Source organism: Doryrhamphus excisus, chromosome 2 (assembly GCF_030265055.1).
Source record: "Doryrhamphus excisus isolate RoL2022-K1 chromosome 2, RoL_Dexc_1.0, whole genome shotgun sequence".
NCBI classification, from domain to species: Eukaryota; Metazoa; Chordata; class Actinopteri; order Syngnathiformes; family Syngnathidae; genus Doryrhamphus; species Doryrhamphus excisus.
The window spans coordinates 16,407,865-16,431,693 of NC_080467.1; the positions used below are offsets into that span (position 1 = coordinate 16,407,865).

The following is a 23,829-nucleotide window of genomic DNA, read 5'->3' on the forward strand; positions in this document are numbered from 1 at the left end:
AAACTTAGTATCAAAATGAAAGCTATGCTTGAAATGTATCTTTTTCTCCTTTTTTTGTTGGGAACTTAAATTTTCCAGAAACGTACCTATGTTCTACAAAGAACAGAAAAAGGTACAAACTAACTTTTTCACTATTTACAGTATATAGCCATAGAACACAATATTCTGTGAACCTTGAAAAATCAGTCAAAAGCAGTCGGTACTGAAGGGGTGGGGAATTAAGTGAGTTAAAGAAATAAAAATGTTTTGCTTTTTTTTTTAAAGTTCTCCTACTATGAGAAACATTCATTCATTCATTCATTCATTTTCTACCGCTTTTTCCTCACGAGGGTCGCGGGGGGTGCTGGAGCCTATCCCAGCTGTCTTCGGGCGAGAGGCGGGGTACACCCTGGACTGGTCGCCAGCCAATCACAGGGCACATATAGACAAACAACCATTCACACTCACATTCATACCTATGGACAATTTGGAGTGGCCAATTAACCTAGCATGTTTTTGGAATGTGGGAGGAAACCGGAGTACCCGGAGAAAACCCACGCATGCACGGGGAGAACATGCAAACTCCACACAGAGATGGCCGAGGGCGGGGACCGAACCCTGGTCTCCTAGCTGTGAGGTCTGCGCACTAACCACCAGACCGCCGTGCCGCCCTATGAGAAACAGTCAATGCTAAATAACGTGGTAATTGTTGGAAAATGACGGAAGTTTCCTTTTTTTCCCATTTTTTTGAGGCGCGATTAACCTCCTCCTGTTTGATCCTTGGCCCATACCGTAGTTTGATTGAAGCACCAATAGCTGGAACAAATGTTGAGCAGAAATGGAGAAAGAATATTTTCATTGGTAAAGTTAGCTTCAAAGCCCTCTTCAAGCTTCAAAGCTTCAAAAGTCTCATTTGCTCACATTTTGTATTTGATGAAAGTAATACAAAAATAGTCATACCAGAATATGCTTGCTGACGGTGATATTTTAAAAATAGCCCATAGTTTTGAAATTAATACCCTTTTACATAAAATTTGATGTAATTATTGTTGTAGTTGCACATTGAATTGTTTACCACAAAGATTAGATTTCCCCTATTTATTATGATAAGAACTTATTTCTATCTGTGATGAAAAGTGATTAATTCTGAGTTAACTACAAACAAAATGCGGTCAATTGCAATCAAATATTTTAATCGGCCCTCGTCATAATATCATGAGAAAAATTAATTCTGAGTTAACTACGAACAGAATGCAATTAATCACGATCAACTTTTTTAATTGATTGACAGGCCTAGTCATGATATTACAAGAAGAAAAAGATGATTTTAGAAGAGAGTTGAATTAAAAAAGAAAGAAACATCAGCAAAAAAGAGGGCAGGTTGAAGTTGATAATAATAATACGCGTTTTCACCTATATCATATCATATGTTGAACATACAATATATATCTTATTAGCATCTACAAAATATCAAGGTGGCCCTGCGTCTTCTTTTTTTCAGTTTGTACTCCCTGACATAAAGAAACAAATGCATCAGCTCGAAGTCGTAACATTTAAATAAGTTCATGAGTAATATTTTACTGGAGATAGTAGTGCACCCCCCACATATTATATGCAATCAATATCCAATTAGTACTTAGAAAAGAGAATGATACTTTCCTGTAGTAAAGGTTAGAGCTGGCGCCCCAAGCATTGCAGTCAATCTAACAATCCATTTTCTTACAAACTGCATACGTGGATGATGAATGAATGATTTCAATTCAATTATTTAAGCAGAGAATAAAACATTGAATGAAAACTGAAGCAAAAAACAAGTGAAAGACTCTCAACGATTTAGGCAGTGCAGAAACAACCAAGACAAAATACGGGGAAATTAGTTTCACTAAAAAATATACTGCATTACATCCAGTATGTATGCATAGTACATGTGTATGTACACGTATGCCATCCTTAGCTGCAACAGCTGCAATCAAGCATTTGTGATAACTTGCAATGAGTCCTTCCATGTTGTCCCACTCATCTTTGCAGAATTGTTGTCATTTAGCCACAATGGAGGCTTTTCCAGCATGAAGTGTCGTTTTTTTTTGTTGCCGTTTGACTTCAAACAATCGGTAAATACAGAAATGAATCTTTATTCTGTATTATATTATGATATATATTTATTATTTATTGTTCTTTAATAGTGTTCAATTACTGTTCAATTATTGTTGTTTGTTATTTGAGTGGACACATATCTAACTTTTTTGCTAACTTAAGCTAACTTAAGCTAACTTACATAAGCTAACTTTTTTGTAGGTATGGATTTTTTTCTCTCTTAATAATACAAAGTGACAAAAATATCTTATGTTATATTTCACGGGTGTCCAAATCGCGGATTGTGGCTGTTTTTAATTAGCCCAGAGCACATTTGACAAGAAAACAGTAAAACAGCAAAAAAAAATGGAATTTTTTTTTTTAATTTTGTAAGAAGAAAATAAAAACATTAAGAGGAAACAGTTGTATTATTGAGAAAAAGTTGTAATTTTATGACAATGTCGTAATATTGAAAATTAATATGGATAAATGACATCATTTTACTACCATAAAGGTGAGATACAAAATAAAAAGTTGTCATATTATGGGAAATTGTTAGAAAATTAGTTTGTGGAAAAAGAGGAAAAAAGTCAAATTGGACGACAATGTATGCTTATGAAAAATAATGTTGTTTTAGTAGTGTAGAGTTCAAATATTAAACAAAAATATGTTATTTTTAACATCATAACATTATGAGAAACAAAAGGGGAATTTTGTTAGGTTGTGGAAAAAGTGGAATATGATGGCAATAAAGTCAAAATATTATGTATATAAAGCCCTAACGTTACAAAAAGTAAATGGACAAAGATTATTTAAGAAGAATGTTAAAATACTTGAAAAAATATGTATACTAATAATATTAATCATTGGCTTTTCATCTATAGTGCTATTTCTTGAAATATGTATATACAGTCTATATAACTTCGTAGCATACCTCCAAAATATCACAGTGGCCCTTGCATTCTTTAATTTTTCAGTCGGTGGCCCTGGCTGGAAAAAGTGCATAGAGCCCTGTTATAGATTATACGATAAGAATAGTATGATATATATCTGAGATAAACAGCCTCTGTCAATAGCAATATCCTTACTGTCTGTCTGACTTTATATTAATCTCACATTGGATGTTTGTGTTGGTGCGTGTTTGGGAGCTGTTCGCATCTTGCTTTCTTCTGTTGGTTTTTATTACTTTTTTTCTGAATTTAACTATATTCCATTTCTATATTCAGTATTTACCCCTAGGTTTACAGTGATAAACATGAATAACTTAATGCCAGATGGGTGGCACGACGGTGTAGTGGTTAGCAGACCTCACAGCTAGGAGACGAGGGTTCAATTCCACCCTCGGGCATCTCTGTGTAGAGTTTGCATGTTCTCCCCGTGCATGCGTAGGTTTTCTCCGGGTACTCCGGTTTCCTCCCACATTACAAAAACATGCTAGTTTAATTAGCGATTCCAAATTTCTGGGTGCATGATACCATACAGCATCCATATCAAATTGAAAATAATTTCATCTCCCCCCGAAAAAAGTTTGGGAACCACTGTTGTCACTATTGTTTGAGCAAAATATGTCAATGAGGGAAAATAACTCATAAAATACAAAAATACAATTGGCTCTCATTCAAATCGTTTGGCTTTTTGCCCCAAAAGCCAATAAATTAATAAATCATACTGCTTTGTTGGTGGAAATGGCCTATTATCAGTCAAAACATGTACGTATATTCAAACATATTTTTGACTAAATGAAGCAGTTTTAAGTCTAAAATTGCTAAATTAAGTAAAATACAAATATAAGACTTTCAAGTCTATATATATATATATATATATATATGTACAATATGTAGTAGGTGTCCATAATGTTACTGTAATGTTCAGTGAGACACAAAAGCACCAGACTTAATCGGCTGAAAAACAGGCTTTCATTACAAGTTAGATTTTTTTTCACAAAAGACACATTCATTCCTAATTAGAGTCTGTAATAAAAGTCCCTAATATGAATTGTTGTGGCTGGAACTCATCCCAAGCTGAAACTCAACTTTGAGCTCCTGATGTCACTTCCTGTCTGCCCACCACTTGATTCCCCCAGGGAGCACATTTATAGCAACATACACGAGCACCGGTCTCATTTATGTTTTGTTTCTCTAATTATTATGGTGTATAATAGAAATATAAATATATATAATAATAAATAATAATAGACCAGGGTTCAATTCCACCCTCGGCCATCTCTGTGTGGAGTTTGCATTTTCTCCCAGTGCATGCGTGGGTTTTCTCCGGGTACTCCGGTTTCCTCCCACATTCCAAAAACATGCTAGGTTAATTGGCGACTCCAAATTGTCCATAGGTATGAATGTGAGTGTGAATGGTTGTTTGTCTATATGTGCCCTGTGATTGGCTGGCGACCAGTCCAGGGTGTACCCCGCCTCGCTCCCAAAGACAGCACCCCCCGCGTGTGTTTTGATGTTTAAAGTTATTATGTTTTATGATGGGCTGCACGGTGGTCTAGTGGTTAGCGAGTAGACCTCACAGCTAGGAGACCAGGGTTCAATTCCACCCTCGGCCATCTCTGTGTGGAGTTTGCATGTTCTCCCCGTGCATGCGTGGGTTTTCTCCGGGTACTCCGGTTTCTTCCCACATTCCAAAAACATGCTAGGTTAATTGGTGACTCCAAATTGTCCATAGGTATGAATGTGAGTGTGAATGGTTGTTTGTCTATATGTGCCCTGTGATTGGCTGGCGACCAGTCCAGGGTGTGCCCCCGCCTCGCGCCCAAAGACAGCACCCCCCTGTGAGGAAAAAGCGGTAGAAAATGAATGAAATGAATGAACTTAATGCCAGAGAGAAATTGACAAGGTAATAGATAGGTAATATAAGGTAATAGATGACCTGGGTGTTGGGGGTTTGTGTAAAGATAATGGTCTGGGAAATATTGGATCATATTGGATCAGTTTTTTATCATCTGAAGGTCAAGACTACAAATCTATGTATGCCATAAGGATTCAGATGAGAGTGCAGCTGCAACTAGATTGCCTTCCAAGAATCATAAACCATCGTTAGGGTCTCTCCTTTGGGGAATAGAGTTGATTATATTCACATGATATGCATGTCACAGCTGCCCTTTTATTATAATATTTATAATCATCTACTCCAATTCATAATATACAGTACTGCTAATGAAAAATATGTACGTCAAGTTCGGTCCACCCCTGTGATTGGCTGGCAACCAGTCCAGGGTGTATCCCGCCTCTCGCCCAAAGTCAACTGGGGTAGGCTCCAGAATTACCCTGGCAACCCCAATGAGGATAAGCGGCATAGAAAATGGAAGTATGAGTTTCGGGTTTTGAACCAAGTGTTGCTATGTTGCTACAGTGGTTCTGTTATTTTCTGTTATGCCCCCCTCCAAGGGACAGAGATGTTTTCACGCCTCTGATTTTAAATACTAAGGAGAAACTGATACTGTACTGTATAATAATAATAATAATAATAATAATAAATTTTATTGATATTGCACTTTACATTACAGAAAGAAAGCATAAAACCTATAGTGAAGCAATAAAACAACACAACACAACAAAAGGTATATTAAAAAATTAAAAATTAAAAATTAAAAATTAAAAATTAAAAATTAAAAATTAAAAATTAAAAATTAAAAATTAAAAATTAAAAAAATGAATAAAAAAATTAAAAATTAAAAAATAAAAATACATCATAAAATATATAAAAAAATAAAAAATAAAAAATAAAAAATAAAAAATAAAAAATAAAAAATAAAAAATAAAAAATAAAAAATAAAAAATAAAAAATAAAAAATGTAAGTCTTTAGGCTCCGTTTAAAGGAATCCACAGTCTGTGGCGCTCTCAGATGGTCGGGAAGAGCATTCCACAGACTGGGAGCAGCCGAGCAGAAGGCTCGATCGCCCATGCTGTGCAGGAGGGTGCGTGAGGAGGTCTGGGGGAGGAGGAGTTCCTTTAGGTAGGCTGGAGCGTCACCGTGTACCGCCAGATTTGTGTACCGCATTCCCGGGGAAATTTATTTTGGGTTCCACAAAGATGATGTTGGGCAAAAGAACCCAAAATGCAAAGTGAGTCTGAAAACTGTCAAAACTACCCAAAGCACAGCGTCGTCAGCGCTTTTTGGAGCTTTTTTCCGAAGGCTTTATAGGCAGAGTAGGTGTGTGCGTTATATTCCATGAAAAATAATGTGGTCGAAATAATCGATAAATCCACCAAAAGCAGTTAATTTACATTTCCTGCAATTATTTTCAGATGGAAAAGATATATAGTGGTGGGGGGTGTTTATCCATTTATTGTTATTGAGGTAAAACTGCCCAATTTATCGTGATATTGATTTGAGGTCATATTGTAAAAAAATAACATAGGCATGGATTGCAGGGTGAATCTAGAGTTTTGATCTTTCCTTGTGTGAACTTTGCAATATTGATGATCTTTAAACATGTATCAGTATCGGAAATGTCGGAAATGGTCAGTTTGTGAAAACTATAGCTTCCGAAACACCTGGAACACCAGAACCTGGTCATTGATGCTACTGTATAGTCGCTGCAGCTACTTGCCTTGACTTTTCACGACTTTCTTTTGTTTGGAATGTTCGAACTTTGGTAAGATGGGTCTTGGACGCTAGACGATGGATCTCCTTTCTCCCAGGGAATGTTCTTTACTGTGGCCCTCAGGAGCTTCGGCTACGGTGGTATTTAATGGAAACTTCCGGGTCTTTGTCAGTCAATAACAGCTTCTCTGACAGATTTGATGTCTTTGCTGAGTCTTTTGAGTCTCTTCGTGCCTCTGAGAGACTGGATCGGAGTTTGTCATTCAGGGAAGCTCGTGTTCCTGAGATTCTTTGTGTGAAATTTAGAAGAATGATAGTCTGTTGTCACAGTATTTTGTTTCATAGTCTGGCTCGAAGGTTTTTTGTTTACTGAAGAATTTCCGTCCTCACAACCAATTAAAAAAAAAAACAATACAAAGTGAGTCATCAATGCATAAGGTTTTTTTGTTTGTTTGTTTGGACACTTAATTGAAATCAATCGCCACATTTACATGAAGAGTTTTTCCTCTTTCTGAATGGAATCTTTCCAAATGACTTTTCCATAAACAACGGTATACATGGAAAGGAATATTCCAATGTCTTGTCTACATGCGCTGCTATAATCAAACAGAATAGAAAATGGGACTTTATTTTATTTTATTTTATTTTATTTTATTTTATTTTATTTTATTTTAATTTTAATTTTAATTTTAATTTTAATTTTAATTTTAATTTTAATTTTAATTTTAATTTTAATTTTTATTTTAATTTTTATTTTTATTTTTATTTTTATTTTTATTTTTATTTTTCTATATATTTTTATTTTTCTATATATTTTTTAATTTTATTTTTATATATTTTTTCTATTTCTATTTCTATGTATATATTTTTTATTTTTATTTTTATTTTTATTTTTATTTTTATTTTTATTTTTATTTTTATTTTTATTTTTATTTTTATTTTTATTTTTATTTTTATTTTTATTTTTATTTTTATTTTTATTTTTATTTTTATTTTTATTTTTATTTTTATTTTGATTTTGATTTTGATTTTGAACAGCCAGTACAAATATATTTGAATTTTGGGTGTGCACTTTTTGTCCCATTTCACAATGTGTGCATTTTTCCATCATGTCTTATGAAGCAAATATCGAGAGTTTGTGTGTGTGTGTGTGTGTGTCCATGCATTCATGAAGACGCAGGGCGTGTCACTTTAGCAGCATGGCTAAACAACAGCATCCATGTTCGACGGAGAGTGACTGTGGCAGCGACAATGAGTTCATGTGTACCCACTTCCACTGTCCTCATGTGCATTGTGGCCTCTCCTGCCTCTGTCACAGCTGTCCACCCCTATCATATTACACACACACACACACACACACACGTACGACATCACAAACAGGATGTGACATACTGAACTCATGATTACTTTGCTCATTTCCTTTTACGAGATTGTACAAGATCTAATTGGCATGAAATGACTTTTGTCTAATGATGAGGCCTACTTTTCTCTCCCGTGCGTGTTTGTTAGCTTTTTGTCTCTATGCTTCCACATGAACGCTTGAAAATGTTTTCTGTTTGGCTTTGTAAGTAAGTTAGTACCACAGGTTGAGCTACAGTGAGTCAAAAATGACGAAATAAAACATCTATTTTCTTCATTCCCAATCGCTGTATCGTTGCATTCATGTGACTAAAAGGGATCATTCATTCATTTATTCATTCATTTTCTTCTGTCTTTGGGCGAGAGGAGGACGAAAAGGGTTCATAATGTGGGAAATTATTCAGTTTCACTCCATTGGTTCAAATTTTTACCTAGTAATGAAATCAGTGGTATCGCACATCACTAGTGCTCACACTGCAGCAATGTTTACTTCTGTAAGCGATGTCGTGCTTTTGCACATGCACGTCACTTTTCAGACATGTTGGATTTGTGTAGTAATGGTAATGGTTTAATTTCATTTGAACATGCATCAGATTACAATTGAATGCATCCCATAATCAGTTCCCAGATCCACATATCCAAAAGGAGTAGGAAGAAGCAAAGCTTATTAAATCCTACCTCTGGTACTTTTACAATCAGTAACTGTTACATTTGTTCACTTCCTGCCTTCCATAATACAGTTTAACGTTTTTTTTTTTTTTTTTTTAATAATGTACCCCTTACCGAAGTACAAGGTGATATGACCATCCAATGACATAATGTGTACCATAGTAAGTGTCAATATAGTGATATATATAGCACATCATGATTGGTTCAAGACTCTTCATCCTTGTATTTAGCAAACATCAACTGCTTGTATTGTTTCTTGAATTGGCTCATCGTTGTCCATTGTTTGAGGTCCTTACTCAATCCATTCCATAGTTTGATTCCACATACTGAAATGCTATGGCTTTTTAACGTAGTCCTAGCATAGAAGTGTTTCAAATGTACTTCTTCCCTGAGATCATATTTCTCCTCTCTTGTAGAGAAGTATTGGATGACATTTTTAGGTATTTGGTTGTTTTTAGCCTTATGCATTATTTTAGCTGTTTGAAGATGAACTATATCAGCAAGTTGAAGTATTTGTGATTTTAGAAATAAGGAGTTAGTATGTTCTCTGTTCTCTGTATCATGAATTATCCTTACTGACCTTTTTTGCAGTACATTTAGCGAGTGAAGATCGCTTTTATAGTTATTAGCCCATATTTCCACACAATAAGTAAGATATGGTAGAACCAGAGAGCAATAAAGAGTGTGGAGTAATTTCTGATTGAGAACAAATTTTGCTTTGTTCAATACTGAAATATTTCTGGCCACCTTATGTTGTATATTTGTAATATGAGGTTTCCAGCTCATATTTTCATCTATTGTGATCCCCAGAAATGTATTTTCGTTCAGCCAATGTCCACACCGTCTATTTGTATTTGTTGGTACGTGTCCTTTCTGCTGTTACCAAACAGCATGATTTTAGTTTTACTTCGGTTCAAGGACAATCTATTATCATCAAACCATCTTTTTAGTGTGATCATTTCTTCTCTGACCTTTCTAATGATTTGGCCTGTACTCCCTCCAGAACAAAAAGCAGTGGTATCATCCGCAAATAATAATGAACGAGCACATTAAAAAAATTTGGATTTCAACAAAAAAAATCCAAATTGTGCAGCATACCAGCAGTGTCAATGTAGCCATGAAGTTACTTTCCTCCCCTTTGGTGTGGAAGTGGTAATTTTTGTCATTGCTTTGTCACATGCTATGTTTAAAGCAACGCTTTTGTCCCGGCTGTGATTCCAAAGCCCATGCATTACACTTGTGGTGTAAACAAAGAATTAACATTTAAAAACATGTTACATGAGTCCGGAAAATATGTGACGTGCAAAACTATAAAGTCAAATGTTTGTCTAAAACATCCCATATTTCCGCATTTATTTTCAAGCTAATCCCGGCAACTCAGCATGCTGTTCCTGAGTGCATCAATATATGGAGGGAAGTGACGTGTTTGTGTCTACTTGACAGACGATACACTCACACTTCATATTTCCGGTGCCTCCGTCTGGCGCCCACAGAGACATATTGCAGTGAGGATAAAGGGATATTAAAAGTCATATAGCTCCTTCTTCTGACAAATCCTTGCTCCAAATGTCAGTGCAACCATCAAATCAAAGGCAAATGTGCACACACAAACAGACACACAGACACACACACACACCTACTTAACAGAGCTAAGTGAGTTATTGATTTTTGGAAGTCATAAGAGCTGCATGGATGGATGATTCATGACGGTTATCTCCATTTTTTTATTCAGTCTCTCCAGGTCACAGTAACTTAGTGTTGTGCGTAGACAAGGCTTTTCTTTTAGCACCATATTAAACATAATTGATTGTTTTCAAGCACAAAAGGTAAGTTACTGATTTATTAGGCAGGTTTTATTGGATGGTATATAAAGTCACATGATCTGGCGAGATTAAAATGTGACAAAATGATCATTCTTGCAGGAAGAGGATTTACTCAACACCTTGCCATGTTTGTTCTATGAACGGAGTGAGACCTTTTGTCAGTCGTACAGTCTCTTTGTCTCTGTGGGTGCATGCGGGGCCACTAGCATACACACACTGTGCAGGAGAGTGTAGTGTAGTAGAAATCCTTTTTCTTAAAATTAATAATAAAATCTTAGCTCGAGCTGCTCGGCGGAGAAGTGGTTTTCCTGCAGGCCACACAGCTAGGAGCCCTGCGTTCGATTCCCCGCTTGGGTATTTCTGTATGGAGTTGCATGTTTTCGCCGTGAAACGCCAAAAACGTTTGGCATGCTAGGTTAATTGGCGACTCCAAATTGTCCATAGGTATGAATGTGAGTGTGAATGGTTGTTTGTCTATATGTGCCCTGTGATTGGCTGGCAACCAGTCCAGGGTGTACCCCGCCTCTCGCCCGAAGACAGCTGGGATAGGCTCCAGCACCCCCGTCTCGTCTTGTCTCATAGACCCAGTCTCTTGTATCTCGTCTTGTTTACATGACACCCCTAAAATAAATGTTAATTTGCTTCTTTATTACAAAATATTTTTCAGATACTGAATTCATTTAACTTAATTTTTTTGACTTTGTTGACTATTTTTTAATAAACAATTTTGATGAAAAATTATTTGTATCAATTTTTTACGCAAATCCTTATGTTAAAATACTGTGTTTTAAAATAAATAAATATAAATAAATCACTCAAAAAAATTGATGTTTCAAAACTCACATATACCATATGTTTATAAAGTGTACTTTTATATACCGAATTTTAAAATACCATATTTTAGCAAACTGAATTTTCATCAAATGCTGTGATTAGCTGGCCACCAGTCCAGCTGGGACTGGGACAGCTGGGATAGGCTCCAGCATACCCGTGACCCTAGTGAGAATAAGCAGTATAAAAAATTTATTTTCAAATGCTGAATTTTAATAATGATTTTAATAAATTTTCCATCCATTTTCTATGTCGTTCGTCACGGGTATGCTGGAACCTATCCCAGCTTACTTCGTGTGAGAAATGGAGTACACTCTGGACTGGTCGCCAGCCAATCGCAGCATATGGATTATTATTCTGCATAATTTAATGTCTAAAAACAAGCATTGGTTCAATTTTCACAATTGTCCAAATTATATTTGTATAGTTATAAACGGTATATATCATTCATTAGATACAATCATGTATGTACAAAAGTATGTACACCTCACCAGAAATAAATGTATTAAAAATGATAAAAGAGCGTGCGTGAACGACATATTTTAGTCAGCATTTTCATCATCGATGGTTGCTCTCCAGTCACTAATTTCCCTCAAGGGATGAATAAAGTACATGTATATCTAGGGGCTCCTAAAGCCCAAATGTGCTTTATCGGTTACCATGCCAACTGATAAACAGGGAGCAATACGATGCCTTTATTGCTCTCAGCTTATTTCCTTTTCTGTTAATATTTGTGTGTGAGTCTTTTAGTGGACAGAAAATACAGCTTATACCTCATTTTAAAGCTATTGTTCTATTGAGGATACAACACAATAAAGTATTATTGTCTTTTTCTGTATTCATACTTCCTGTTTCTCCTCCGTTGGAGCCACTTTGAATTGTTCCTGTTTAACATCTACCGCACAATTTAACACCTAATGGAAGCTTTACAGTAAGGATGTTCCGATAGGGTTTTATCCTGCCGATACCGATCCCGATAAGCCATGAGTGATATTGGACAATACCGATACGAATACCGATACCAGAACCACCAGAATATGAACAAAATGCTGGTATTATTAAATGCTGCATTACTTCCTAGTCTTCTCACATTATGAACTAAAAACCTAAATGAAAGCAGGTTTGACCGCCTCTGCCGAGACAAAATTCCGGCACTCTTCCGTTCAACTTGGCAGAAAGTGAAGCATGAAGTCCAAAATGCCAAAACCAGCAACTCACCTGAAATGGACATCTAACTCTGTAGCTCTACTGTGGTGTTGAGTCTTCAGCTAAGAATTCTAACCATGTTTGTGTGTGTCCATCCACAGAATCCTGGCAACGGTGGGTTCCGACTTTGACCTACGAACACTACGGGCAGTGAGAGTGCTGCGACCGCTCAAACTTGTGTCAGGGATCCCCAGTAAGTCCCAAGAAATTTTAACATTGCCTGTTCTGTTGATTGTTCTCAAATGTGTCTCTTCAATGAGCAGTCCTCGGTGGAAAAACACTCCATTGTAATTCCATTGTATTGTAACCAGGATGCAGACTTGCATCGTTGACACTATATTTGTGGGACTTAATCTGGGATAGGGCTGCACGGTGCACGGTGGTCGAGTGGTTAGCGCGGAGACCTCACAGCTAGGAGACCCAAGTTCAATTCCACCCTCGGCCAACTCTGTGTGGAGTTTGCATGTTCTCCCGTGCATGCGTGGGTTTTCTCCGGGTACTCCGGTCCACATTCCAAAAAGATGCTAGGTTAATTGGCGACTCCAAATTGTCCATAGGTATGAATGTGAGTGTGAATGGTTGTTTGTCTATATGTGCCCTGTGATTGGCTGGCCACCAGTACCCCGCCTCTCGCCCGAAGACAGCTATCCCAGCTCGTGAGGATAAGCTGTAGAGAATGAATGAATGAATGAATGAAGGAAGGAAGGAAGGAAGGAAGGAAGGAGGGAAGGAAGGAAGGAGGGAAGGAAGGAAGGAAGGAAGGAAGGAAGAAAGGAAGAAAGGAAGAAAGGAAGAAAGAAAAGGAAGGAAGGAAGAAAGGAAGAAAGGAAGGAAGGAAGGAAGGAAGTAAGGAAGTAAGGAAGTAAGGAAGTAAGGAAGGAAGGAAGGAAGGAAGGAAGGATACTCCATTTCCATTGGCCATGTTCTTGAAAGTTGGACTTCAGGTACTACTAATACACATCAGTCGTTATAAATACAATTCATGGTTAAAAGACAAACTTCTGAGAACAATTTGGGGAAAGTACTCTCTGTTCCACAATGATGGTGCCCCAGATTTCCAGGAAAACAGTACATAATTATACCTTTAGGGGAGTGTTCCAACGTTTTCCCACTCAGGGGGACACTTTGATTCGTTTTGTTGTGCTTTAATGATGCTAAAAACCAATCCAATGTCTGTAAGCTATCTGAACAAACCATCAACAACCTTAGGAGTCCACTTGGCCGGCGCCAGTTGGTGCCAAAGATGATGTGATTGGCGCGTAGTGGCTCGCTGTAGTGGCTCGCTGTAGTGGCTCGCTGTGGCGGCGAATAATGGCAACATGGCAACATGCCGAGCGTACATTAATTCAGCGCAAACTAGCACCATCTGGCATCGGCCCAGTGGACTCAAATCATCATTGGCGCAAATTGGCTCGCGCCATTACATTCCAGCGAATTCCGATAGGCGGATTGTTTGCGACATTTGGTTCCACTTGGTGAAGATTTTAAATATTTTGAAATTTTCTTGCCACCAAACTCAAATTTTGCCACCATTCCGGGCCACCATGAGCCAGTTGGGAGGCAGTTTGAGCCACTACACGCCACTAGGCACCTTATTGGTGACACTTGGCGCCACAGCAAATTGCATTGCCGCGAACTGGTACCAACTGACGCCGGCCCAGTGGACTTTTAGCCTTATATACAGTATATAGTCATGGGAAAATGTTAGTTTAGTGCTTATAAATAAATAAACCTATAACTTTCCCGAAGACAGCTGGGATAGGCTCCAGCACCCCCGCGACCCTCGTGAGGATTAGCGGTATAGAAAATAAATGGATAAATCTTGTCTCGTCTCATAGACCCAGTCTCTTGTATCTCGTCTTGTTTTCATGACACCCCTAAAATAAATGTTAATTTGCTTCTTTATTACAAAATATTTTTCAGATACTGAATTCATTTAACTGAATTTTTTTGACTTTGTTCACTATTTTTTAATATACAATTTTGATGAAAAATTATTTGTATCAAATTTTTTACGCAAATCCTTGTGTTAAAATACTGTGTTTTAAAATAAATAAATATAAATTAATCACAAAAAATTCAGATGTTTCAAAACTCACATTTTTATAAAGTGAACTTTTATATACTGAATTAAAAAAACATATTTTAGCAAACTGAATTTTCATCAAATGCTGTGATTAGTTGGCCACCAGTCCAGCTGGGATAGGCTCCAGCATACCCGTGACCCTAGTGAGGACAAGCGGTATAAAAAATTGATTTCCAAATGTTGAATTTTAATCATAATTTTAATACATTTTCCATCCATTTTCTATGCCGTTTATCCCCACTAGGGTCACGGGTATGCTGGAGCCTATCCCAGCTGACTTCGGGCGAGAGGATTATTATTCTGCATAATTTAATGTCTAAAAATGAGCATTTTTTTCAATCTTCACAATTGTCCAAATGATATATAGTTATAAACAGTATATATCATTCATTAGATACAATCATGTATGTACAAAAGTATTATAAGTATTATAACAATAACTCTCCTTCAAGACTAGCTTGAACTACAAGGCGTGTCTTTGTGTAGGCAGATGGTGGGTGAAACACCTGTGGGTATTTGAAGCAACCAGGATCTGTTTTGTTTCTCGCAGGCCTCCAAGTGGTGTTGAAGTCCATAATGAAAGCCATGGTTCCCCTCCTTCAGATCGGCCTGCTGCTTTTCTTCGCCATTGTCATGTTTGCCATCATCGGTGTGGAGTTTTACATGGGCAAGTTCCACACCACCTGTTTCAACGTGGACACCGGTGAGAAAATTTTATTTTCCCTGATACGGTATATTTTATTATGTATTTATCGGCATGAATTATTAATAGGTTCTGCATGTACATGCGAGTCATTCTCCAGTCACTCCTTGAGAATGCACCTACTGTATATAAACAATGTAACAAACAAGCACACAGCAGAATTTCTGACAGCCGTTTGTCACATCTTGATTTTGATTAATGGCACTTGCATCAGATTCTGCCTGTGATTGATAGCTTCTGCTGAGACTCCATTGGCCTCATAAGAAATTCTACCTCGGTCGTAAGGGAAGGTTGCCAATCAGTTGATCCATTTTTCTGCAACATCAGAAGAGTGAGCTGTTGATGATATGGTTGTCGTAAAACCTGACAGTGCAGTCCTGACAGCACTTTTATGCTTCTGTGTACACTACAGGAGAACCTTCATTAATCCGTCCCAGAAAATCTGACTCCAACCAAAATGGACACTAACTGAATCCATTTTTATTTAAATTCAATGAATTTGCTCCAGAAAGCCAAAAGTGTCAACCAAAAAAGAGACACCACCTTCATGTTTTATTATGAGTTATTTCTCAAATTCAATAGTGTTACTCACCTCAAGTCTCCGCTTTCCGTTTGATCACATCTGCCAAATAAGCCAAACTGAAGCCAAAGAAAGTCGCATGTGGCAACATTTTGATGAAGAAAGCATGAAGCTCTATTAACTCAAGAAATAACTCATGTCAAAACAGGCAGGTGATTTGCGTGTTGACCTTCTTCGTCTTGGGTAATTTGTCCAATTATGGTTAGAGAATGTACATATTTTGGAGAACTTTTCTGGTACTACAGCCTGTAGTATTGTGCTGACGATGCAACATTCAAATGTAAAACAGTAACTCATTGAAGCCTATTGTGAGTATAAGGAAGGCTCGATTCCCTATTGCTGAGTTATTTCTCAAATTCAATAGTGTTACTCACCTCAAGTCTCCGCTTTCCGTTTGATCACGTCTGCCAAATAAGCCAAACTGGAGGCAAAGAAAGTCGCATGTGGCAACATTTTGATGAAGAAAGCATGAAGCTCTATTAACTCAAGAAATAACTCATGTCAAAACAGGCAGGTCGTTTGCGTGTTGACCTTCTTTGTCTTGGGTAATTTGTCCAATTATGGTTAGAGAATGTATATATTTTGGATAACTTTACTGGTACTACAGCCTGTAGTATTGTGCTGACGATGCAACATTCAAATGTAAAATAGTAACGTCTTGAAGCCTAATGTGAGTATAAGGAAGGCTCGATTCCCTATTGTTGAGTTATTTTTCAAATTCAATAGTGTTACTCACCTCCAGTCTCCGCTTTCCGTTTGATCACGTCTGCCAAATAAGCCAAACTGGAGGCAAAGAAAGTCGCAAGAGGCAACATTTTGATGAAGAAAGCATGAAACTCTATCAACTCAAGAAATAACTCACGACAAAACAGGCAGGTGGTTTGCGTGTTGACCTTCTTTGTCTTGGGTAATTTGTCCAATTATGGTTAGAGAATGTACATATTTTGGAGAACTTTACTGGTACTACAGCCTGTAGTATTGTGCTGACGATGCAACATTCAAATGTAAAACAGTAACTTATTGAAGCCTATTGTGAGTATAAGGAAGGCTCGATTCCCTATTGTTCTTCTATACAGTGCAGTCGGACTGCTGAAATGAGCTATTGTGTAATGCATTGATAACAATTAGGAGAAAACTGTGCGAACACCGCCGGTGCCGGATTGAGTCTGAAGTCGTGACCTTATCTGAAGTTGCTAGTTGTTGTCTGAGCCTCGCTTTCACTTCCTGTGTGTCCCAAAAAAATGGTGTCAGTAGTTGTGACGAATGGCTGTAGTTATTCCGGTCTCAACGAATCAGGCAAGCTGCAATAATCCAACAATACGAAGCGGATTTCAATTGCAATTTTTATTGAAGCTATACAAAACATAAAATAAATAATCCCTACAGTATATAAAATGAGTTCCCCATGTGGAGGCACCTTGCGCGTATCAACCTCCAGCACTGAGTCTGGCTGACACAGCACCTGTCAGTAGGAAGCAAAGAGTCCATTATACTGGAGCAGCACCAGAGGCATGTTGGCTGTGTAAAGTGGCTCTGCATATCTCTATCAAAACTTGATCGAGGCAAAAAAATGTTGGGCTCAGAAGCAACTGTTAGACTCAGCACATTCATTCTTCATTCTGATCTGCTTGACATATGCCTGCACAAGCTCCAAATCATGTCTCAGCACCTTTGCTGCAGCATTAGAACTTATGGAGTAAACACATAAGCAAAAACAATTGAAGTAGTTCAACCCAGCTAATATCGTGTTAGCTATTGTTTTTTGTCATACGGGTGTCACAGATCTTGTAATATTAAAAAGTGACAAATTTATAATCTGTCTAATGGGCACTGGGCCTGGAATGATAATAAATATATTAATTCATTTCACAATGAATGAAAATGAACTAGAATTAAATTAATATATTGCAATATGTAGTTTCCTTAAAAGTAAGTAAGTAAGTCCACTGAAAGTAAACTTAACTCCCCGACACCTTAAGAGTTGCACTGGGTTTTTAGCATACTGGCTAGCACACTCAACTCTATTGTTACATGTATGAGGGGTGTTATGTAGTAGAGTTACGATGCCAATAAGCTGTACCATGTTGTGCAACTACAATGATAATTACATCAAATTTTATGTAAAAGGATATAAATTTTGGATGTATGGGCTATTATTTTTCTTTGTTATTAGCATATTAGCTCTTAAACTCGCCCACAAATGTAACCTCTCACACTGACATAAACATGTTTTTTTTATTACAGTGTCATCTCAAAATATGTGGGGTGCGGTGAAAACAATTCTGTCCCTTAGGGGTGACATGACGGAAAATAATTCGGAAGCAATGGTCGAGGTCAGTGGTGGGCAAACTGCAGTCCGGGTGCCACATGTGGCCCACAAAGCGTTTGAATCCGGCCCGCCAGTTGTTTTCTCAGTATTTCAAGTTTTAACATACAAACTGGCACAATGAATGAAAATGAACCAGAATTAAATTAATATATCGCAATATGTACTTTCCTTAAAAGTAACGTTAAAATCTCGTCTTGTATCATTCTCGTAGATCTGATCTCGTGTCTCGTCTCATGACCTGAATGTGTCATGACACCCCGAACATAAAGTAAACTTCACTCCCTGACACCTTAAGAGTTGCACTGGGCTTTTAGCATACTGGCTAGCACACTCGACTCTCTATTGTTACATGTATGAGGGGTGTTATGTAGTAGAGTTATGATGCCATAAGCTGTAGGATGTTGTGCAATACAATGATAATTACATCAAATTTTATGTAAAAGGATATACATTTTGGATGTATGGGCTATTATTTTTCTTTGTTATTAGCATATTAGCTCTTAAACTCGCCCACAAACGTAACCTCTCACACTGACATAAACATGTTTTTTTTATTACAGTGTCATCTCAAAATATGTGGGGTGCGGTGAAAACATTTCTGTCCCTTAGGGGTGACATGACGGAAAATAATTCGGAAGCAATGGTCGAGGTCAGTGGTGGGCAAACTGCAGTCCGGGTGCCACATGTGGCCCACAAAGCGTTTGAATCCGGCCCGCCTGTTAAAATCTCGTCTTGTATCATTCTCGTAGATCCAATTTCGTGTCTCGTCTCATGACCTGAATGTGTCATGACACCCCGAACATAAAGTAAACTTCACTCCCTGACACCTTAAGAGTTGCACTGGGCTTTTAGCATACTGGCTAGCACACTCGACTCTCTATTGTTACATGTATGAGGGGTGTTATGTAGTAGAGTTACGATGCTATAAGCTGTACGATGATGTAATAACAGGTTATATCGTGCTTGTGAACAGGTACTGCCAGGTAGCATTAAATCTAATGTAAATGTGATGGTTTGCCCCAAATAAATGGATGCATGGGAAACACCCAGTCATTATATCTATATTAAATCCTTCCCTCTTTTTCATGCAGGTGAAAGAGCAGCAGAATGGCCTTGTGGCCTGGAGCCCCCGGCCAGGTTGTGTCCTAATGGGACCCAATGCAGAGAATACTGGACGGGACCCAATTTTGGCATTACCAATTTTGACAACATCCTATTTGCTGTGCTTACGGTGTTCCAGTGCATCACGATGGAGGGATGGGTGGATATCCTCTACAGCGTGAGTTCATACACACACACTGCAATATGTTGAGGAGATTCTACATAAAGATAAGCACAATAGATGCTTGCTTGTCCAGAACTGTGAGTGGCAGAAATTCAAACCAGAATACGTACTATACTGATTACACATTTTATATTAAGACATTGTATTACACATGTATTGTATTACAAATGTATTACACGTTTATACTGATGGGGATGGGATGGTTGGCAAAGCTTCGGCTTTACTTTAAGATGTGTAGTGAAGCCTTAAGTACTGTACTTGGGTGCACTTAACAAAACCATCCTTCCAACACGTTTGGTGCATCTTAGACTGTATCCTGGCTTCACTGGGTGTTTCGGGTCTTGGCCAGGGGACCTAGCAGGGGTATCAGTCCACGGATCTCCCCACTTGATCCGCAGTCATCCGGACGCCTTTTTGGTTGCGTCAGTGATGTTTTTGTTGGATCTTCTGTTGTGCCCGGGTGCTCCGATGACCGATGATCCTCTGCACCCAAGCACAATGGGGTTGCATCCTCAGCCTTGGCGTTTTGTCTGCCTTCCCAGGGAACGGTCAACTCCAGCAGGACTAATTTGACTAGTTGTGTCTGACACCAGCTAGGGTACTCTGGTTTCCTCCCACATTCCAAAAACATGCTAGGTTAATTGGTGACTCAAAATTGTCCATAGGTATGAATGTGAGTGTGAATGGTTGTTTGTCTCTATGTGCCCTGTGATTGGCTGGCGACCAGTCCAGGGTGTACCCCGCCTCTCGCCCGAAGACAGCTGGGATAGGTTCCAGCACCCCCGCGACCCTCGTGAGGAAAAGCGGTAGAAAATGAATGAATGAATGAATGTTTCTGACACCAGGAACGTGTCTGGATTGAGTGTGGTCTCCGGGAATTTGAGCTGTCTCCTTAGGACAGGGGTCTCAAACTCAATTTACCTGGGGGCCACCGGAGCTCGGTTCTGTGTGAAGCCGGGCCGCATCAGGTTTTCAAAAAACCCCAAAACGCATTTATTAAAAACTGGGAAAAAAATCAATAAAAAAAACTATCTTCAATGCTTTTGCTTCTGCTATACCCTACACTTTTTCAGTACTTTGGTTCCGGTTTTCCACACCAAAATATCTGATAAAACATTCCACTGTTCTCAAATATCTTAATTTTTATTTTTCTATACACAAAATAAGATAAAAAAATAAATGAACAAATTAAGAATAAAGACAATAAATCAATCAATCAGTAATAAATAAGTAAAATAATAATAAAACAGCAAATAAGAAACCACATACAGTTGGTAGAGAAATTATTTTTTTCAGATTCAAATGTACAGTATTAACAGTTATTTAACCTTTAACATGAACATTAATGAAACTTAATAATTTGACCCAATTAGCAAGTTAGCATCGTACTCAGTTCCATCTGGGAGCAGCGTCGTAACTTTAACAACATGTTTGATGAGATGCTTTATCTTGACGTGTATTTTCCGTTTTATTCCAAATAATTTCCTGCAATTTATTTGTACCCAGCGTCATAAGCCTTTAGCTTCATTGCTAATCCAAAGCAAAACAGGGCGGGGTAACAGGGTAGGGTAACAGTATGGGCGGGACAAAATCATGTTAATTGTGTCCGGTGTGCACACAGCTTTAAGCTGTCATTTCAACATTAAACTTTGGTATCAAGGTGGGGGCCTTAAAGTAGCGTCTCGCGGGCCGTGAGTTTGAGACCCCTACCTTAGGATGAAGCCAGCAGCACCATTGTTTGACACATCTCCCCGGTCCTATACTCTGTCGCCAAATGCCTTTTAGGCCGACTGTCCCTCACTTCATATATGTACAGTATGGGAAATATAAGCACATGTACATATACAGAGTACAAAATGTACCACAAAACCACAGTCCATAACGTGGATTGTGACAAACCATGTACCGTTGCATCCCTAGTGGGTCCAGACACAGAATATGTGAATGAAGGAGACTCTACCAGAATTTGGCATTGTCGTTTTCGTGCCTTGGCACAAACAAGTGAGGTAGAATATTTTCAAATTTGGTGGTCATGTGGTACTTACGTGTTATTACATTTTGCGTAATAGGAGACAGAGATACGCCATGTTGTTAATGTCCCAGACATGTCGGTCACCAGGACATACCCTCCAGTTAAACAAGTACTTTTACCTTTAAAGCTCTTCTTCTCACCAATTTAAACACTTTTTGCCTTTGACCGACAACAGTTCTTTGCCAAAACATGCTGTCCAAGCAAACACAAAAGGAAACAAGAATCCCCAAAGCAGGGTGGCGGTGCAGCCAAGCAGAACTAAAAGTGTCTGGGAAAATCCTGCAGTGACAGAAACTGTTTTATCACTTTCAAGCATACTGTTGGGAAGCACCAGCAAAACAAGGGAAGATGAAGTTACATTTAAATGGGGAAGGTTAATTGTTCGGTTAATTGGCGACTCCAAATTGTCCATTGCTATGAATGTGAGTGTGAATGGTTGTTTGTCTATATGTGCCCTGTGATTGGCTGGCGACCAGTCCAGGGTGTACCCCGCCTTTCGCCCGAAGACAGCTGGGATAGGCTCCAGCATCCCCCGCGACCCTCATGAGGAAAAAGCAGTAGAAAATGAATGAATGAAGGTTAATTGTTCGGTAAATTGGCGACTCCAAATTATCCATAGGTATGAATGTGAGTGTGAATGGTTGTTTGTCTATATGTGCCCTGTGATTGGCTGGCGACCAGTCCAGGGTGTACCCCACCTCTCGCCCAAAGACAGCTGGGATAGGCTCCAGCATACCCCTGAGACCCTTGTGAGGATAAGCAGTAGAAAATGAATGAATGAATGAATTCAACAAAATGAGCTCGGCAGCTGTCAGGAAGTCCTCAGGAGCGATTGAGAGTGTGACCAACCACAGCGGAGTGGGCATACTTGAAGAAGGGTTAGAGGTGGAGTAAATTAAACAGGTGGTTGAGGCGGGAAGCAGTAAATCCATGCAAATGCTGCAGAAAGAGGTGCAGAATCTGAAAGATCCAGAAAGTTTTGTGCGTGTTATCGTATGTATCTGCTCTATAGGAGTCCACAAGTCAATACATAGGGACGAACAATTTACATTTAACTTCAACACTGACTCCGATTCCATCTATGCATGAATCCATCCATCCATTTTCTATGCCGCTAGTCATGGAGGGAGCTGTGTGTGTCATTCATTCATTCATTTTCTACCGCTTTTTCCTCACGAGGGTCGCGGGGGGTGCTGGAGCCTATCCCAGCTGTCTTCGGGCGAGAGGCGGGGTACACCCTGGTCTGGTCGCCAGCCAATCACAGGGCACATATAGACAAACAACCATTCACACTCACATTCATACCTATGGACAATTTGGAGTCGCCAATTAACCTAGCATGTTTTTGGAATGTGGGAGGAAACCGGAGTACCCAGAGAAAACCCACGCATGCACGGGGAGAACACAGAGAACACAGAGATGCCCGAGGGTGGAATTGAACCCTGGTCTCCTAGCTGTGAGGTCTGCGCACTAACCACTAGACCGTCGTGCCGCCCCTGTGTGTGTCAAAAATGCTAATTTTTATGTAATCCCTGCAAAAAGTGAGGGTATATTGTCTACTTTTATTCATAACCAAATAAAATATTGAATTTGCTTTCTCTATTTTTCTTCCCCATTTCCTGGTATCCTCTTTGTTTATCAAACCTGTTATTCCCTTAACACATCCAGACCCCTCTTCTTTTCCCTCCGCTTCATCGGTTCTTTCCCCACGAGAGCGCTGACACCACACGGTGAGCCACTTAGAGAGACATCTTTCCACTTCCTTCATTTCACTCCAAACATCTCCCTCAGCTCTTTCTGGTTCATTATCCTAAGCACTCAGCTTAGAAATATTTAGTCATTCAGGTTTTTATCAATCACAAGCGATCAGAACTCATAACAAACTTCAGAAAGATCCATCAGAAATAGCAGGAGGTCGTTACTCAATACAAGAGTCTGACTCACTGTGTCATCTTACAAATATCGTAAAACTCATCACATGGCGACTTAACACTCAAAAGGTAACCAAAACTGATTTTAACTTAAGAAAGTAGAACATCTGCCAAGTTACTAGCCAGGCTTTGCTCAGAGGGGTGTCACCAATGAAGGTGTAGGTACACAGGTACACAGATACACGACAAAGCTCTGCTTCCTGCTGAGTCAACCTTACTCAACTCCTATGACAATTAGGGTCAGTGTGTGGCGTCTTTGCAAAATGTCACCATGCCTTATAAAGACCATCAGTCGGCAGGGTCATCCCCAGCCTGCAGGTCAATGTGGGGCTGCACTCACAGACGTGAAGCTTGCTGACTTGGAGAACCCAGGGCCATGGAT

At 38.7% G+C, this 23,829-nt stretch overlaps 1 protein-coding gene across 1 annotated transcript in view; it reads left to right on the forward strand.

The window, feature by feature from the left end:
* cacna1bb (calcium channel, voltage-dependent, N type, alpha 1B subunit, b) overlaps positions 1–23,829 on the forward strand; it is a 177,306-nt gene that overhangs the window by 49,684 nt on the left and 103,793 nt on the right. Inside the window, exons 8-10 of the mRNA XM_058052322.1 lie at positions 12,603–12,694; positions 15,138–15,290; positions 19,291–19,478. Of these exons, the coding sequence (XP_057908305.1) occupies positions 12,603–12,694; positions 15,138–15,290; positions 19,291–19,478 (433 nt within the window). The remainder of the gene's footprint in view (positions 1–12,602; positions 12,695–15,137; positions 15,291–19,290; positions 19,479–23,829) is intronic.